Below are 15,202 nucleotides of genomic sequence, written 5' to 3' on the forward strand. Positions count from 1 at the left end.
ACAGATATGACCTTTGGTATCGGAATAACCTGAAAATGAGTTTCCAACCATATTTCATGGCTCAGCTGATCCGTTTCCTTTGCTCTTCGTCAATAAGTGTCATTGAAATGGTCTAAGCAATAAAATACATCACCTCTCCTTTGTAGTTTCCATGTTGTTGGCACATTACAACTCAAAGCTCATGAACACACCAAAGTAGGAAGAATGACCATCCACAGAACACAGAAATGCACCACTGGCCTTGGCCAGCGGAGGTTGTTCATTCAGTGCTGTTGCTGCAAATAGTTACAGCTTGTAATGGGATTCATGAGTACTTGGATGTATGACCTAGTATAAAACAGACACTAAAAAGAGTCCTTCATTTTCGCCCATCACTAATGGAAAGGGGAACAATTGGTCGCAGATGTACACATGAGACATTTCTTTGTTAACTTGGGAAAGGCGATGCTCATGTTAACATCTCTATGTCACCCAAGCAGTGCTGTTCTTTCATAGAGAAATGGATGCTGGACAAGAGATTCCCAAAAGAGGTTAAAGGATATGAAGTGATAATACAGGAAGATATCCGGAAATATCTTCAAGGATGGGGCAGAGAATGCCACAATCTATCTAGTGTTGGCTGTTATGAAATCCCTTATTGGAATGTGATATTATTAAATGCGGACAGACTCCCACCAGCTGCAGAGTCGAAGTTGTGAAATGTGAAAAAATACATTTCCGTGTTCCACCATGTGACTCTGAACACAGCTGCCACAACAAGACAAGCTCAGTAAGACAGGCCTGTTGTTAATGTGAGATTTGTGCCCCCTCAACACATAAAGTACAAGTAAGGAATTAGGAATACCCTTAACAATGACTTTGACCAAGGCACGGTGGCAGCCCACTGATTCCCCAAGTAGTATTCACTTCAAGTTGTAATGTTAACAGTAGTCAGCAGGTGCATTTGAGTGCATTTTAAATTGCTTATACTGTGTGTATGTCAATAAAATCAAACATGAGGTAATGCATTGTGAATAACTGAGACTAAACAAGTTGCACAAGATCACAGTGTGGCTCTATTTACAGCATACACCCAATGTTTAGTTCCTTTAGGCATTTAAATTATTGTACAGTATTTAGAGTTCCCATTGTAAGTCTTCTTTTAGCATTATGAGGCTCATGGCTTGATTGCTATACCCATACTTTATCCACATGCACTGTCATAGCCATAGAAAACGTGCTTGTCTGTTGGTGCCCCCTTGTGGCCAAAATTTATTTTTACCCAAACTAAAGTCCTGGGTTTTCAGTCTTTCCCGACTGCTTTCACACTATAACTTGGCCTGTTAACTAAACATCCCAGACCATGATGCCATCTACCAAAAGACAGACCACTTTCCCAAAACTGTAAACACTATTCACCTGTTTCCACACACTACAGATGTGAAGAGGAGAAGGGATATGTTTTTTTTAAAAGACTATCCATGTCATGTACTTCTTTCAGAATATTGTGACAGTTTTCAGCAAATATGACACAAAGTTATTTTGGAAAAGTGATTTTTGGTGCACTTGTCCACCCTGATAAAAATGAATGGGGAAGAAATGCACTGTCTTTAAGAGACTGTGGCATGCTCATTTTTTAACCTGGCACAAAGGTAGTGGTGTCTTGTGAAACTAGACAACCAAAGGCATCCATTGCTTCCAACCATGATGGCATAGCTTGTTGGGAAGGGGGGGAAATAAAGCTCCAACACCTGGCTAAATTGGTGAGGGAGCAACTGGCATGGCAATTGTAAAAGGGGTCCCTTGAACTCTCACCTTAAGATATCTGAATGACAGTGGGTTCTATGGGTGCCCACAAGTCTCCCCTAAACTTCAAAGGCTTGTTACCAGTAAATGTTTTGTTCCTTATGTTACCTTGGCACTCCTGTACAAGAGTCCAGACCAGCCTTCACATTAAAGTGGAAAAGATTAGCTTACCTGTTCACCTACAGTGCAAGATTCTAATCATTACATAGACTGATGCGAAGGTGATTCATCTAGCTATTAACTGTCTTCTTCCTAAAGCCTTCCCCACTGGCCTCTCACTAGCACCCTCAGTGGTCTGTAACATAGAATTACTAGAGAGAACAATTAAGTTGACGACAGCTCCCTTCTAAAAGGTAACAGTTGTGGTTGCTGGAAATTATTTAAGCTGCAAGTTTACTTTAGCTGCTAGGGAAATGTTAAATTTTGAGTCTAGACTAACCGATAAGAGCCTTCACTTTGATTTCTGAAGAACAAGGTTGGAGGTAAAAATGTAAAAATCTTTAAAATCGATAACAGCACCTCGCTTAGGAGATTGAGTACAAACAAGATGAGCTCAAGCACTCTTAGTAACCCCATCTCATCAGGCTCTGGCTCGTCACAGGCCATGGCAACACCAAAGTTGTTGATATCTTCTCAGATGGAAAAACTTTGTTCAGCTCTGGTTCTTGTTCAGAGCAACAAAGTGTCCCCCAGCAATTGATCAGGGGATCTGCACTTCTCTAAAACTGTGAGTTTTTATACCTTTTTCTATCCCTAGATGGACATCCTTCATCAAATCTCCTCCTTTACTGCCGCCCTAAATGGATATCCTACATTAGATCTCGGAAAGCACAAGGCTAGCACAAGGAGAGTCACAGATGGCGCGATCACCTTTGCTATGATAAACAAGTGTTACCTGACCGAAACTTGGTGTCCCGAGACCAAAAGTTCAGTACCTTAGGTCATTATTTTAGGTCATTACAGGTCAGTACCTTAGGACCCACATCATATTTGTGTGAAATCACTGATTCGATGAATGAACTTCCACCTCTACGTCCTTGGCATCATACACTTCTGGAGGATCTCAGTGCTTATTGGCTATCGTGGTACAAATTGGTCGCTGAAGTTCAGATATTTCAACTCTCATGAATCAACGTATGATGTGAAATCTTGCTGCTTACTTCATTTGCGCCACATTTTTTGCATTGTGGGAATTTCGCGTCTAATCCATCTTTACATTGACTTTACATCTAATTCACTGGCACAAATTGTTTTATTTGTGCTCGGTGTGAACACAACAAAACATGTACACATTAAAACAGAATTTTTGTGGAACTGAAATTATTAACTACAGGTAAATACTGTAAAAACTAAATAGTAAAATAAGAAACTTAAGTAAGTCAGTATGCGATTCCTTAACTCTCATATGGACATAGTTTTCAGCTAGCCTGTATACTTCAACAGCATAATTAGATTTCTAGAATTTAGTTATGACTTTTGATTTTGGTGTGCCACCCCAAGATTTTTAGTGGCCCCGTGTGGCACCCCTGTGAAACATTTCTGGGGGCGTCACTGCACCTGGTTTGTTGTGGCTGTGGGATAGATTGTGGTTTCTGTGTGTCCTCTGACAGCTGAGACTAAACTAGTCTCGATAAAGCATCATTTAGAGTTAGCTGTGTGTCACTTTTTTATGAAGCCACTGTCTGTGTAACAGGAGATCAGCCCGCTGCAGACTCCCCTGCCTGCAGTCGTGCATATGAACTGCATCAGACAGCGAGTCTGCAGAACAAGTCGCTACATCAGTGCGCTGCAGTGAAATCCAGCTCCCGAACACACCCTGCTGCAGCCTGCAGAGCACCCACACAGTATTGACAACACCCGTGGCTGTACCCCTTAACCGAGCAGAAAGGAAGAAACGGCGAGCCGCTGACACACAGCTAAGGTAAGATCATCTGCTCGCCGCATTTTGTCCCGCAAGAGACTAGCGCAGGTAACCTGGGACCGGACGAAGTGACATTGAAAACAGCGCTGAGGAGGTGAAACGTCAGCTTGTATTTTGCATCACAGTAGTTTGTATGGACACATTTAGTAGGAAAGAACGATATAAACCCAGTAAGGCGGCTTGTCCTAAACATCACAAGGAGTCCTGCACGGAACGGCCTGTACTTGGGCTGGGTCGGCTCCTGCAGCTGTGCCAAAATCTACTGCGGTCCCATCAGCATCATGAGTCTCTGCTGCGGACCTGCATGAACTCCATGGAGCTCTGGATGCTATTCTGTCTGCATAGAGTTCATAGAAATGGGTGCTTTTGGCGGTTGCTATCTATAATTAAAAATGTCTGGAATATTCTCTAATATTTATGCAATACTCAACCTTTAATGATTGCGAACGCCACACTATTTTTGTTGTCTCTTCGGAAGTCCTGTAGTTTTGCTGACTCAAGGCTGTAACAGTGATGTGCGTTGGCATTTAAAGTCAGGCTTCAGGCTTTGGCCTGGATCCTGCTTGTTCATCATTTATACTCTAACATCAGTGCTGATGCAGAAAATGCACCAGTGAATAATGTTGAGGCATCCATGTGCCAGGCTCACTAATCTTGCACTCATTATAGGAACTTTAATACTTACCAAATTTGCTTACAAAATGAAGCCCCTGGTGGCTATGAGGGCTGCCAGTCAGTTTAACACATCCAGTAAGGGGACATAATGACATTCCAGCAACCTAAAATCCACCCAGAGTGACAGTAGGGGACAGCGGGGCATTTGATCACAGTGTTGCTTATTGCCAATCCCAGAACACAGCAGAATATTATTTAGACTTTAAAATAGGGTTACAAATATGTGTGACAGGTCAGTGGATTAGATGTGACTATAATATATGTGGGGTGAATTGTTATTGTACTTTTGAACACATACAAACATTTTTGACAAAGTAATGTTAACTCAAGGTCCACTTACTTTTCTGAGCTTTTAACTACGTCTTTCGTGTGTCTTCATAAGTGAAAGGAGTTTATGATGAGATTATGATTTTCACCTCCTGTCCATCCTGTCCATCTCACACTTTATTTATCCTAATCTCCTCCCAAACCATTTAACTACCCTCTCTGTTCATTATCTATACTCTTACTCTTTGATTGAATCCTTTTCTGCGTACTGTTTGTTTCTCCCTCAGCAGCAGGATGACTGACAAAGACCCAACGCCTGCAGTGGGGACACTGTCCCCAGGCCAACTGCAGTCCCACCTGAAGATGGAGCCTAAGACTTTGGGGGTGAGCAGAAGTATTCAGAGTTTGTAACTAAACCACCTACAATATGCCATGTCAATCAGTGATTCAAACCCACATATACACACTATAATTAAAGAGCTAATTACAAAGAGCTCTTAATTTCTGACTGTTTGCCATGTTTTTTGAATGCATCTGTAGTACTCAACATGCTGATCACCTTGTCTTCCCTCTCAGGCGATCCAGGTCGTTATTGGGGCTTTGATTCTCTGTCTGAGTGCCTCCGTGCTCCAGATCCATGAGGTCCACTTTACAGGAGATGTGGCGCTCTTCCTGATCGTTGTCATACAGGTCAGTTAAAGGCCATTGAATGAGAAGTTCTGTTAAACCCACCAGGTTGTCATGCTTTTGTAGTTTTCCCTGCACTTTATTAAGAAGAACTTGTATATTTGATATTAAAGAGGACCTACTGCGCAAGTTCCCAGGTTCATACTTGTATTTAAGGGTTTCTAATAGAACATGTTTACAGGCTTTGGTGGTCAAAAGACACTTTATTTTCCTCATACTGTCTGTGCTGGAACACTCCATTTTATCGCCTGTCTCTTATTTCCCCCATCCTGAAAAAGCCCATTCTGCTTTGTCTGTAAATGACTCTTACAGCGAATAATGGCTCATTTAACAATGAAACAACACCAACAGAAGTGTCTCACGCAACTGGACATGTTCCAGCAGGAATATGATCTGAAACTAAGGAGAAATTAACATCAACTTCAACAAAGATTACATGTTTTCCTGACGTTAGCATTTAGCTACATGTACGTTAACAGTGTAGCCTACTTGCACCTGGGGAATGACTGTAACGGAGAATAGTGGTGCTTTGTACAGTAAAAAAAAAACCCACTTCTAAATACAACTAGATATGCTCCAGTAGGAATATGATGCACGCAGCTTCATGTAGCAGTGTAGGCTACGTAATGTAAACACTTACATTAGCAGATGACCATATAAAGAAATCTGGCACATTATGATGTGTGGTCAGAGTAGAAAAAAATGTTGGAAACAAAATATTCATCTTGGTAGGAAACCTAAGATTTTTGCTCACAGGGATTACATATACATGCGTTTACTTGATTATTTGAAATTTTAGCCACATTAAATATGAACATCCTCATTGTAACACGATATGAGACACAAAATACAGAGAAGCATTAAAGGTCCCCTTTAAAATCTAACTGTCATTTCCTACAAATGCTGTGTCTTAGTAAGTTGTATTTGAACCCACCAGGTGACCTTGTCTGGCTCAGTGCTGATCCACAGCGGGAGGAGACCCACTCTGTTTTGGGTGAGTATAATGATACAGGTCACTGTTGTGCACAACAGCTGTGTCCCTGATATGGGTGTGTTATGAATATTTCACTAACTCCTCCTCTTTATGTGGACAGACTCAGGACAGGATGCACACACTGTCAAACCCTATAATATTGTACTGGTGCTGCACAATAAAATTATCATGAACTCCCCGTTTAGTGGCTACAACAAAAACTACTTTAGTTAATGATACAAGAAATTAAAAGAAGATGAAGTTAGATAAAGTTATGAAGTACACATACAACACTGCATCGTCATTTACTGTAAGAATATTTAAAAAAATGATAGTGTTTAGTGGGGCCATCTGGGAACTGTAAGAAAGTAAACTAAGCTCAGAGATCCCCTTATTAGCTTTTTAGTGTCATTACTTGACCTGAAACATATGTGGAACATAGGTTGAGCTGACATTAAAATCCCTAAATCCTGCCAAATATGTCACCGCATTATACAAGTTAACTGCGGACATGCAAATGTCATAGACACAATCAGGGTAGCTCACATTTGAGGCTAGTTGTAAATTTTTTGTTAGTGTTGTTTTGTTGCACACAGAGATGTAGCTGACTAAAAAAGTCCACTTAAGGCTAGTTCACATTACACGATTTTCACCCCGATTTTGACATCGCAGAGGATCTTGGGAGCCACCTTGGGTCAGAGGTGAGTTGGCAGATAGTCTGCCACGAGTCGCTTCTTTTGGGCTTGTTTCCATAGCCCTGGTTGCTTGTTTCTCTCCCAAGATCTGGCAACACTGACAAGCCTGCAAGCAACAACAACAATGGCGGCGTCCACAGGATCACAGGGAGCACGTTGTGTTTCGACCCAGGCCCTGGAGGCAGATCTGATTCAACACTGGGAAGAATATCCATGCCTTCCAGGCATGATGCAGCAACGTAAAACACTCTTTCTAAGCCCTAGTATAGTAAATGAGCACTTCTGTTAACATTTGCAGGTGAAAGTTGTCCTGGTGCTGCACCTCATCAGCGCTGCATTTGCCACTGCTGCCCTGGGTCTGATGTCCAAACACCTGCCCTACCGCCAGGACTCTTACCACTGTGAACACTGCCGCAGGCTGGAGCTGCATGCCGTGGTATTGTCTTTAAACCCCACACACACACACACACACACAGGCCACTATATGACTTAAATAGATTGAGGTTTTAATGAACATAAAACAATCACTGGCAAAAGAGAATAGCTACGACTGTACTGAAGCTTTACTGCTGTGAAACTGTAGTCAAGGCCAGTTACAGTCTGATTAGGACTAACATCCACAGCACATAACTGAATTACATCTTCATGATGAAGTCTTGCCTGGTGCAAGACTGAAACAATGTTTGCAGGACAGAAATATTTTATAAACCCTCTCAGGTTGTGCGACCATACTTTGTTTGAATCAAACTAGGAGCAAAGTGACAAGTGTTTACACTGTGTCACAATGTAAATGTGAAAAACACATTTACAGTCCAGAAGTGGCAGCGGTTGAGCTGCTGTCACATCATCACAGATATTTCCTGGCCGCTGTGATGAGTTGATAGTTCCTGCATTTTCTCATTGCCTCTCTATGCTTCTTTTATATCATTTGAAGTGTTACAGTATGTTGACTTGAAAAGCACACTTTAATGTGTCGACCGGTAGGAGAATCACATGAATGTATGTAACTATGACTCCATAGTTGACACTACATGTTGTGAAAAAGCAGACTTTATGTTTTTTTGTCTTCACTGTCCACTGCAGCAACATTGTTTCAGGAAATGCACCGGGCTGATCGAGCAAAAGTGTAAAGTAAGTGATTGACTACTGTTACAACTAATATTTTGGTCAGATGGATTATATTGTCCTGTCTTGTAGAGTGCATGTAGGAGACAGAAATGTCTTTAAAGGAACAGTGTGTAAGATTTAGGGGGATTTACTGGCATCGAGCAGTGAGAATTGCAGATTGCATTGAATTGATTGAATTATCTCTTCCCCTCCAAAACAAATGATGAACAAGCCATGGCTGATCCGAAAACACAAATCTAGAGCCAGTGTGCGGTTTGTCCGTTTTCGGCTACTGTAGAAACATGGTGGTGCAATATGGCGATCTACATAGACAAGGATCTGTTCCCTGTGTAGATATAAACAGCTCAGTCTCAGCTAATGAAAATGCAACGATTCTTATTTTCAGGATAGTAAAGGAAACATACTTTTACATTCCAGTTCTGCCAATATATCCCTCTGAATCCTACACACTGGACATTTTAGTAACAGACAAGATGTCCCATGTCTTTTACACTTCTATTTTTTTCTTCAGTATCACAGCTAGAAACACTTTGCAGTTTACAAAGTCTTCCTGTTTTGTCACCTCATATGCTCTTGCATTTCTCTGGCTAGCTGCTGATCGACGGGATCCTGGGGACGCTGGTGATCTTTCTGGTGCTGGAGCTGTTGATCTGCATCACTGCCATGCTGTTCGGACTCAGCGTCCTAGCTGCTGGTGGAGCCCGGGTGAGCACTGATTAAAAAGTACCCAAATAATGTACGGCAAAGTTTTTACATTGGATAGTGGTGGTTGGTGTACAGTATGTGAAATGTGGTTAGGTGAGATGGCATTCTCTGTTTAAGAAGCTCCCACCTCTCCTTTATTTTTTGTGCTCACTTAAATGAAAATGTAATTGAGCCATTAAAAGTGAGTCTTGTTATTTCCAGTAGTCAAATTTAGTTTGGCAAAAGGCCGAGATGAAACAACTTCTTACTGTACCAAACATAGCAACAGTTAAATGTGTGTGTGTTTGTGTGTGTCCTGCAGGCTCCCAGCCAGAGACCTGTCTATCCACAGACACGCCCCCCACCTGTTCCAGCTGTTCAGGTTGCTCCAGCTGTTCAGGCTGCTCCAGCTGCAGCCGAGTCATCTCAGGTACTAAGAAAACACAGTCTCTGTTAAGTACATGGTGAAGGGTGCCCAATTGAGGTTATTCCCTTAGTTGCCTTATTTGTTATGTATATTTCTGATTCACTGTTTGGCAGTGGCATATCCATGGTGCCATATATTTGGACTGCTATGTACACAATATGTTTCTTGAGCCCGGTGCACCTCCTGGACTGAAACATTTGTCTCCTCTTAGGAGAGGCCTGTGTGGCACTCTGTAGCCCCTCATGTTTTCTTTTAATTCCACTGTGTTCATAATCAGTATTGGGAAGATTACTTTTGAAATGTAATAGGTTACGGATTACTAGTTACCCTATTAAAGGGATAGTGCACCCAAAAATGAAAATTCAGCCATTATCTACTCACCCATATGCCGATGGAGGCCCTTGCGGAGATCGGCGGGTGGAGCGGCCAGCACACCTAATGGCAGACGGCGCCCCAGACTAACGTCCAAGAACACAAAATTGAATCCACAAAGTATCTCCGTACTGCTCATCCGTAGTGATCCAAGTGTGCTGCAGCCGCGACATAAAAAGTTGTTTTGAAAAACGTCATATGAACTCTGTTTTTAGCCTCACTGTAGCCTGTAGCTCTGACTGCTTCTCTGTGCTCCGCACTCACGTGTGCGCGCTCAGGGTGATCGGTAATCTCTGAAAAGCAGCAGTCTCGTCAGTACTGATGTCCAGATTCTCAAGTGCAGGCATTGCCAATTCCCAGTTTGAGCAGCAAAGACTTTCCTCACCTGTTGGCATTGCTTTGCATTTGAAACAACTACACCACCAGGTTTCCAGTGCTTGACTCCGGTATTCTGCGGCTGGCTGAGGGTTAGGCTCATGAGCTGCGGCGGCTGCTTCGTCCAGTAGCCTGAGTTCTGTCCGTATACTTGGGCTCAAACAAATACGGCTCAACAAAGAAATGCTGTTCCTCCTCAATTTCAAAGTCTTCTTTGCTAAAAGACTGTAGTGCAAATTATCTTTTAGCTCTATGGTTACTGCTGTCTCTCCCTGCGGTGCACGTGTCACATGATGTAAACACGGGTGAGCAAAGCTCATGCTTTCGTTGGTCTCGCGCAGGTGCGCACGTGAGCGCGGAGCACAGAGAAGCAGTCAGAGCTACAGGCTACAGTGAGACTAAAAACAGAGTTCATATGACGTTTTTCGAAACAACTTTTTATGTTGTGGCTGCAGCACACTTGGATCACTATGGATGAGCAGTATGGAGATACTCTGTGGATTCAATTTTGTGTTCTTGGACATTAGTCTGGGGCGCCGTCTGCCATTAGGTGTGCTGGCCGCTCCCCCCCGCCGATCTCCGCAAGGGATGTGAGGACTCTAAAACTTCACCAGGGCCTCCATCAGCATATGGATGAGTAGATAATGGCTGAATTTTCATTTTTGGGTGCACTATCCCTTTAAAATGTAATAAGTCATGTACAGTATCTCATATAAGTGAGTACACCCCTCCCATTTTTGCAAATATTTTATTATATCTTGTCATGGGACAACACTATAGAAATGACACTTTGATATAACTTAAAGTAGTCAGTGTACAGCTTGTATAGTATGACCCAAAACACACCTAGAAGATGACATCTGCCTTGCTGAGGAAGCTGAAGGTAAAGGTGATGGACTGGCCAAGTATGTATCCAGCCCTAAACTCAGCTGTGCACCTGTGGGCCATCCTCAAGCTGAATGTGGGGTAGTGCAAGGTGTTGTCACATCCATCTGCTCCATGATGTCATCATGGAGGAGTGGGAGAGGATTCCTGAAGCAACCTGTGAGCTCTGGTGAATTCCATGCCCAAAAGGGTTAAGGCAGTGCTAGATAATAATGGTTGGCACACAAAATATTGACACTTTAGGCACAATTTGGACATGTTCACTGTGGGGTGTACTCACTTATGTTGCCAGCTGTTGAGATGTTGATGGCTGTGTTTTGAGTAATTTTCAGAGGAAGGTAAATCTATGCTACTATACAAGCTGTACACTGACTACTTTAAGTTATATCAAAGTGTCATTTCTATAGTGTTGTCCCATGACAAGATATAATAAAATATTTGCAAAAATGGGAGGGGTGTACTCACTTATATGAGATACTGTATGTATTTTAATTACTTCATCAAAGTAATAAAACTTATACATTTGAATACTTCTCTTCACCCCAACACTGTTCATTATATATCTATAAAGTGTCCTCCACAGAAACAGAGACAGAGCCCCTGCACACTGTACATAGTTTCATATGACTCTGCATTGTGCTCTGCTCTTTAAGTGTGTTCACACCTGTTTTTTTATCTAAACATTACCTCATTTACACATTGATTTGTCAAAAATTTAACAAGAGTTGTTAATATTAAGTCTCTTAGATAACTATTTTCAATCCAACAAACAAAAACTGTGGTTTAAAAAAGACCTTACTGATAGATGTAGCTACAAAATCCCCAAAGTGACCTTGGACTTCATTAATCTTTACTGCAGAGCTCACACAGTAATGAGTTTTTTGTTTGTTTGTTTGTTTGTGACAAGCCATAGCATACTGTTCCAAAAAAATTCATACCAAAAAGGTCTTTTTTTTTTAATGTTTCCATACATTTTCTATAAATCTTGCTAAGAAAAAAAATCTCATCATTAAAGAGCCAGAACAAAATCTTACCCTCAGATAACCACATTGAATAAGGGCTTCTTAGCTGAAAAGTTTCCTCCTAGTCTCTACATGGGGCAGTTAAGCAAAATGAAATTCATTCTCCACCAAGCTCACAAAAAACACAAAATTTAATTTACACAAGGGTCAGTGTCATCATCCTGTTTAATTTGAGCATAGTTTCTGTCCATTATTTTTATACAGTCTATGGTTGGTTCACGTCATGTTGAACCACAGCATGCAGTTTGCATGTGATCTGAGGTATTTGGTCCACAAGGTACAATAACTGTCTCAGGAAATATCGTAGTTTCACAGTATTACAGAATTTTTATTTTCATCAGTCAGAATGACCCTCAAAGGAAGAAAATGGAAGGGTTATTTGTTAGTAAAACTGAAACTTGAAAGTCTCCTCTTTGAAAATAACAAAAACAAAGGGGAGATTATCTGTCCAGTTGCTTTTTTTCCAATATTGTAGATAAACAAATGTACACAGTATGATAACCGTCAACTTTTATATCACTGTGTACCTTAAAACCAGAATATCGCTGCAACCCTAACCACAGTAGGATTTAACCAGCAGTGTTCTCACAGAGCCAACATGACATGGGCTCAAAACAATCGGGACACGTGTGACCACACACTTAAATAACCACTCAACATGTTAATATTTTCTGCACATCCTATTCATGTTTCACTGCTCTCTCTGTGTTAACAGGTGGCTGTAGTTGTGACCGAACCAGATTCAGAGCAGGTGGAGGACATCTCCACCCCACCCACTGAACCCCAGGTGGAGCCGATCGAATCTGTGACCTCAGAGCCCTGAACTCGACACACACTGCTCCCTGTGGTGTCATGTCATGTCAGTCAGAGTGTAAATATGGACGTAATTAATATTTTTGACAGCCCTCTGCTGGTCACTCAAATCAGGACTCAGTAACCTCCCGTTTAGCTTGATGACTCGTGTATCACAGTGACACGTGCTGATGGTAGCAGTTCAAGATCATGAACAGAATAAGAATTGTTCAAAAAATAAATGTGAATGTCCCAAAAAGTCGTAACTCTGTCCTTTCACTTCTGGCATGACATGAACACAGAATCAGTGTTAGCACACGATGTTGTGGTGATGATATGGATCAGTGTGTGCACACGATATCATCACCACAACATCGTGTGCACACACTGATCCATATCATCACCACAACATCGTGTGCTAACACAGAATCAGTGTTAGCACACGATGTTGTGGTGATGATATGGATCAGTGTTATTAGTAATGTTGATTTATTCTTCAAATACTAACATCACTAAAATAAATAGTGAGAAATAAAAAGCAGCAGAAAACAAGATTCTCAGCTTTGACAGTGAGGGACAAGCAGAGATCTTGGTCACTATTAAGAGTATGTAGAATATATTCACTAATAGTCAGTGCACATTTTGTGTTATTAGAAAGAAGGCAGATATAATAACCTTGTACTATTTTGCCTTTCGAAGATCTTAAACCTCTCTTGCCTAAAGCATATTGGACTGATTAAATACGATTTTGTTTCACTGAGTATATTTCAAACTTGTCTCTATAAAACTTGTCTTATCGCCATTACAGAATTTGTAATGACAGAGTATCACAGCAGCTAATCTACTGTTTATATGTCCATTCATTGTTAGTTATATTATTTTAGACCTGTTATCTTGATTAAAACGCAAAGCCCTCCAGTGATTAAGCACTTACATCTGGTTTTGGGGTTTAGAAGAGGCAGCAGAGGGCGAGACATTCAGACTTTGAGTCAAGCTCCAAAAACAACAGTACCCTCAATTTCTCTTAATGCTAAAAAAAAAACTCCAGTCCCTGTTTGTGGCATAATGCAAACCGTGTAAACAAATTCCCACTTTGGAGACAATCAAATCCATTTATCTGTCTCTTTTTACTTTCCAGTCTTCAATCACAAGCCACAGTAATCCTGCTAATAATCTTTCCACTGCTCTCCTGTTCATGAGAGTCGTGTGGAGCTCTGAGTCGAGAGCTGCTCCGTCACATTAATAAGAAATGTCCGCTGGATGCCTCCCTATAACAGCTGGAGGAAGTGCTGCGGAACATGTGGTCCACTGCCTTGATAACATAATGAATGGATGGATATGGCCACCACTTGTTATCTGGATACAATGAGATTACTATATGTTATCATAAAATGGAGATTTTTAATAGACTCACAAACACTGGAACATACCAGCAAGGTAATGCTGAAGCCATATGCGAGGCTGTTTAAACAAGCAGCATCTATAACGGTGTCAAACCTAAGCTAATGCTAATATTGATCATGGGCTTGCTGTCTCTCATTAGACATGACTGAGATGTCCTTAATTCATGAATGAAATTGTCTCTCCTCTAGAGCTGAACTTTAAAGGCACAGCAGCAGGCCGGTAGCCAGGGTACCATTGTGGAGATCTGCTGAGAACACACCAAGCAGTGGCAAAGTGCAGCTTGCTGCAATAATTTCACTTTTTTGCGCCCAGGAAGTGTGTTTATGTGTTTGAGGTGGGAGGGAATTCTTTGTGACATAGGTCAACATGTCACAGGAGTCTTTTTACTAAGTAGCTGTGGGTATCTGCCTTTATCACACAATCAAACAGCTGCTTGGTGTGTTTTCATGTAAGAGAGAAATGTGTCTGTAAATGATATTGTAACTGTAGTCCCTGTAGTTGCTCATTGTTTGAAGGAAACTTGGCAAAAACACTTCAGAAAATTGGACTGAGTTTGGACTTACAACATTGATATTTGTAAAACAGAGGCCTCAGTTAGTTTCCCTGTTCAGATTCATGTCAGACATGTGTTGACAGTGTATGTTTTCCTGCACTGGTTTGTTAATATTGTCAGGACTTTGTGAATACCACAGAATGGCATGATGAACTGTAAATGAATGTATTAACATTTTATTTACAATGAAATAAAAGTTAGTGCTGCACCAGTAAAAATGAAAAAGAATTGTTATCTATGATCACTCTCAATCACTGATAATCACATTTAATACTGTAGTGTTGTTACTGAAGCTTTTCTTTTCAAACATGTCCTTATATAGTTTTACACACACAGTATATGTGGGACTTTAAATTTCCTGTTTCTTGCCTTGTTAATTTCCTGAATAATAATTTAGCTAATATAATAATTAGCTAAAACAAAACTTTCGTATTTTGTGTTCATCTAAAAAATAAAAATCGATCTATCTAAATACATATGTATTATTTTGCATATTACATCATAAATGTACTTGTGAAGAGATAAACTATTAATAAAAAAAGCAAAACAAAAATGGC

The 15,202-nt window shown here is 41.0% G+C and overlaps 1 protein-coding gene across 3 annotated transcripts; it reads left to right on the forward strand.

Moving 5' to 3' along the window:
• The first annotated feature begins 3,369 nt into the window (after window positions 1-3,369).
• On the forward strand, window positions 3,370-14,870 carry LOC117263220 (uncharacterized). Of its 3 annotated transcripts, none has more exons than XM_033636421.2 (9): window positions 3,370-3,706; window positions 4,936-5,032; window positions 5,225-5,338; window positions 6,273-6,329; window positions 7,302-7,439; window positions 8,087-8,134; window positions 8,723-8,836; window positions 9,138-9,245; window positions 12,612-14,870. In XM_033636421.2, the coding sequence occupies exons 2-9, from the start codon at window positions 4,943-4,945 to the stop codon at window positions 12,717-12,719; spliced, it is 777 nt and encodes a 258-aa protein (XP_033492312.2). In that variant the 5' UTR covers window positions 3,370-3,706; window positions 4,936-4,942; the 3' UTR covers window positions 12,720-14,870. The 3 variants fall into 3 exon arrangements, with proteins under 3 accessions (XP_033492312.2, XP_033492313.2, XP_033492315.2); XM_033636422.2 differs by having other exon boundaries at window positions 4,939-5,032; window positions 12,612-12,947; XM_033636424.2 differs by lacking the exon at window positions 8,087-8,134 and having other exon boundaries at window positions 3,371-3,706; window positions 12,612-12,947.
• Window positions 14,871-15,202: the final 332 nt, after the last annotated feature.

The sequence above is a fragment of the Epinephelus lanceolatus genome, chromosome 16 (genome assembly GCF_041903045.1).
Source record: "Epinephelus lanceolatus isolate andai-2023 chromosome 16, ASM4190304v1, whole genome shotgun sequence".
Lineage (NCBI taxonomy): Eukaryota > Metazoa > Chordata > Actinopteri > Perciformes > Serranidae > Epinephelus > Epinephelus lanceolatus.